The sequence below is a fragment of the Anoplophora glabripennis genome, unplaced genomic scaffold, assembly GCF_000390285.2.
Source record: "Anoplophora glabripennis isolate ALB-LARVAE unplaced genomic scaffold, Agla_2.0 scaffold1911, whole genome shotgun sequence".
Lineage (NCBI taxonomy): Eukaryota > Metazoa > Arthropoda > Insecta > Coleoptera > Cerambycidae > Anoplophora > Anoplophora glabripennis.
This window is the reverse complement of record NW_019417985.1, coordinates 21,097-25,865: the sequence shown is the minus strand read 5'-3', so window position 1 is coordinate 25,865 and position 4,769 is coordinate 21,097. Positions and strand designations below refer to the sequence as shown.

At 30.0% G+C, this 4,769-nt stretch overlaps 1 protein-coding gene across 1 annotated transcript; it reads left to right on the top strand.

Moving 5' to 3' along the window:
* Positions 1–2,794: 2,794 nt before the first annotated feature.
* LOC108915873 (GPI mannosyltransferase 4-like) lies at positions 2,795–4,083 on the top strand (the record flags this gene model as incomplete). Its single annotated transcript, XM_018722020.2, has 1 exon — positions 2,795–4,083. A coding segment is annotated over one exon (859 nt), but the record flags the coding sequence as incomplete, so codon positions are not given.
* Between the last annotated feature and the right edge of the window lie 686 nt (positions 4,084–4,769).

The window sequence follows — 4,769 nt, the reverse complement described above, 5'->3', positions numbered from 1 at the left end:
CATATATATATATATATACAGGCTAAGTGATTTTGATAAATTAAATTTAGAATAAACTTAGATTATTTACGTATGAAGATTTGAATTAAACAATGATTGAACAATAAGTCACAAGAAAAGCTAAAACGATATATTACATAAAATGAAATATCATAGTGATTTAAAAGATGGAACTAAATTATTTAATTATTATTATTATTAGAATTACTTATTAATAATAATCATTTGGAAAATTAAATTAAATAAAAAAAATATATTGTTATTAGATGTAAGAACTTTGTAAATTATAAAAATGTTTTTCCACGGTCGGGAGTAGAAATCAGTTTCTATGACATCAAAATTAAAACAGAAGTAGTCGATTATTCCCAAGGGAGTATAATGCTCCCAAGGGAGTTTACATTATGGAGAACGTTTTTCATGCAAAAAAAAAGATAACATTGAAATTATTTATTGACATTTAAATTAAATGTTACATTTGTACAATTTTCAAAATTAATATTAGAAGGAATATTACTTTCGCTTACATTTACAGTTTTTGTGATTGCGCTAGTAGTGGTACCTACTAAAACCTGATTAGCAATTTTGGTCTTATTTTCAATGGAGTTCTCGACATAACCCTCAGCGACTGTCGTTGATTTCCAACCAGCATGACGCTTTATTGTCGTGATATCCACACCAGCATCTGCCAGTAATGTCGCTGAAGATCTTCGTAAGCAGTGACCAGTATAACATGCAGCATCAGGTAATTTTAAATACGAAGCTACTACACTCGGAATTTTTCCCATGGTATTCTTGCCAACTGGCTGCGAACTACATTTTCCTGCTTTGTAGTACAAAAAAAGGCGCTTATGCTTGACGTGGGGAGGACGAAGGGACAGGTATTTTCGAAACAATTCAAGCATATTTCCCACATCGGTAACCACAAAGGTTCGTGGAATCTTTGTCTTAGTGTTTGGAATTTTTACAATCAAGGAAGAGCCTACATCCTCAATATCATCTACAGTTAAATTGACTAGTTCATCAGTTCGACAAGCTCCGGCAATCCCCAGAATTAATCCAACCTATAAAAAATCAAAATACTTAATAATTGAAATACCTAACAACAAAAGTAATCTTACCTTAATCATTAAGAATTCTTTGTCATCTGCACTTGATAGAAAACGGTCGATTTCACCCTTTGTCAATATTTTCGATTTTTTCGCTTGATATCCGTCACCGGTTCTTTTCAAAAATGCGATCAGCTTGGGGAATTTGCTTATATCTATGTTGTCGTAAATTATCAAGCATGACTTAACCATAGAATATTGCGCCCATAATGTGGAAGACTTGTAATTCTTTGCATTTTCACTGAAGTATGCCAACAAAACATTCTCGCTGTATACTTGAACATTTTTCTCGGCGCACCACTTTTTGAACCGATTGTAGGCTATATCGTATAAAGATCTTGACTTCGTAGGCAGCAAATTGCTTATTGCAATATTTGCAGCCTCCACAATCTCTTCCGACTCACAATTATTCATTGTGCACTAAACAAACTTTAAACTAAACCAAACTAGCACCTTAATTTGACAATTCTTTTTGTTTGTTTATTTTGTAGTTATGACAATAACTCAACGACTACTAAATAAATGCTCAAATCCGAATACAATAATTCTGGTGCTACGTACTTCATAATGACAAAATATGTCTTGTTAAGTTAATGAGACCGTGGAAAAAATAGTATATACCATTCGGGAGAGATGCTATTTTGTCCTCGGTGCATTGTAGCCCTCGGGCTTCAAATTAATTATAGTATAATGTACTATTGTATGGTAACGAGGTTTTGAATTATGAATTTAAAAAAAAAGGAAGATAAGGTGGTGGAGAGATGTCAAGATAGTTTTTTTTTGACAGAAGATTGATAATTATAAGAAAATATACTGATATAGCATAAAAAAAATCAATGTGTTATTACAATACACGTTACTGGAGAAAATTTTGAAAATTAAGGTATCATTGTAGTCAACATTTGGCAGTTATGATATTGCAGAAGGAAGCACAGAGGTTTTGACTTGAATTCAAGTAGAAGGTGAATCCGAGTGTAGAATAGTAAGGACAAGTGTAGCACAATATGCAAGACTAAAAATACTGGACAGACAAACAGTAAGTGAAAAAGTATTTATTGGGTACATCGAAGTACATATAATGACATTAAAAGTCAAATGATCAATGATGACGTCGAGTATCGGGTTTTAGTTATTAAAGACTGTTATTAGGTATAGACATAAAATATAATCAAACTAATTAACTAGTTAAAAAAAATTAATAAAATTTGGTGATTTGTATAAAATTAAAAAAAAATTAACAATATCTATAGCCAAATTTTGTTGATGTAATTTTAGTCATGTACCATTAATTTAATTTTCCAAGACAGTTATAAAAATAAATTTTGAGTCACTATATGTATTATAATTGAAATATATTGTTGATATACTATTGATATATTTTTTTAACATTTTGAATTTTTTTTATTAAATTTTGAACCGCTCCTGAGGGAAGAGACTTATTGTTTCAATTATTAGTATTTTTTTATAGAATAATAATCAAGATCACTGAAAGTTATAAGTTAAGGAAAATATTAAAAAAATTAATAAATAAAAGTTCCCAAATAAATAAAAATCAATTAAAGTAAAGGACTTGAAAAATAATCAATTATATTCTATTATTGTTGTTATTATTGTTGAAAATATTAGAAATAATATAAGTATTTATAAATGTTAATATCATAATATTTATGACAATATATATGTTTTAGGTGCTTTAGAAAATTTCATCTACTACCATCAGTGAGAAGCATAAAGTGCCTAATGACATTATCATCCATTACTCCTATTGTGCTGTTGTCATTATTTCAACACCAAGAACCGAGGTTTCTTATTCCCATCATCATACCTCTCGTTTACCTTCATGGGCCGTCAATTTTACCAGAAGTTCAAGATGTTCTAGTAGAAGCACTTAAAATACGATTGGTGCGCCCTAAAAATAAAAAACCGTCCTATGTTTTACTAAAAGTGTGGTTTATTATTAACACTTTGCTGATGATATTTTATGGGTTCATACACCAGGGTGGGGTTTATAGAGCTGTAGAGTATTTTTCACAAGATTTGAGAGATACGCCGCTTACAACTGAATTTCATATAGTTACTAGTCACATATATTCAATACCAGAATCTTTTTTACTGCAAAGACCTAGTAGTAAATTATACAAGGAAGGAAAATCTCAGTACTCTATTAGTCGGAGGGTTTTTTTGTACGAAGAAGGCTCAAAAGAAATCAGACTGATATTAAAACAACTTCAGGTCATCATAGAGCAAAATCATAATAAGTTTAAAGGTAATGTAAGAAAATTTAAGGTATACCTACTTATATCAAGTAGTTTGGAGGATCATTTCAACTATTTAATGGGAAAGCAGTTCTTAAATTTTTACCTGGTGAAGACATTTTACCCACATCTAAGTATGGAAGCCTTTCCAGATTTTAGTAGTTACTGCTTGAACATTGCCGCACATTTCTATGGAAAAACGTGCACTGTCTTGTCGTTCGAACAATATTTCTCAAAAATATTTAAATCTATTGGACTTAACTTGTATCAAGTTACCTTAAATAATATTTAATATTAAGTGTTCACTAGTAAATTTTAAAAAAGATCTGTGATAAGCAAATAATTAATAAATTTTATTAGTTAAACATTGGTGAGCTGTCAATGCACATATGCATGTGAGATATTAATAGATAATACCTTTGTTTGAAGAACGAATTTGCAACGGTTTGAGTTTGGTATCAATTGCACATGCCTGTTCATAATTGCATTATTATAAGAAATTATTATATTATAAAGAATAATTAAATTATATTTTTATATTTTATCTCTTATGGTTTCTGATTGTTGTAAACCATTCTTTGAACAAAACTAATTAGAATTACATATACGATTTTGCAGTAACAGTGGCTATAGGAAAGAATTTACGTTATACATATATTGTAAAGTTGTTTCAATTATTTTTAAAGTAAATTTAAAATCTTAAAAATTAGATAAACATTTTATTTTTTTCATCTGCAATGTATCCAGTTTTTTTAATGAGAAACGAAAAAGGTTAACATTATATCCGTGCCACACGAAGAAACTGTATATACAGGCTGTTACAAATTCGCTTCTCACTATAGGGATCTCGGAACCAGTAAGAGATACAAAGTAGCTTAAATAGATGCAAAGTTGCATAATCAAGGGATCAACATTATGCCTCTAAAAAATCAAGGCTAACATGATTAGTTGTAATATTTGAAAAAACTGAAATTTTGGAAATCCGTTTTTGTTTCATTTCAACCTTGTTTGAGGTATTGAAAAAAGAACACTTTCTCATGCCAACTTTTTGCCCTGTATCGAATGGCATAATCAATTTTTATATGTAACGTTTCGTCTCTCCAGGACCATCATCAACTTTATTTTTTTAAATATGGCCCTGGAAATTTCATTACATTTTTTGCAAGCATTCATAACCCCCAATAACCCTCATCCGGATCCAGATTCAGACTTTATGTCTCGAAAATTCATCTTTAATGTATTCGTTCCAAATTTATCTACATTTTTTTTAGACTTCTGTGTTTATTGAATTGTACGCTCTAAGTGTCGTTAGACCCTGTGAAATATCCCGAAAAAAATTAGATCAAAATTTGTTTGAATTTTGAGCACTCGAGAACCCTAGAAATAACTATGAGCACGGGATTAAAAC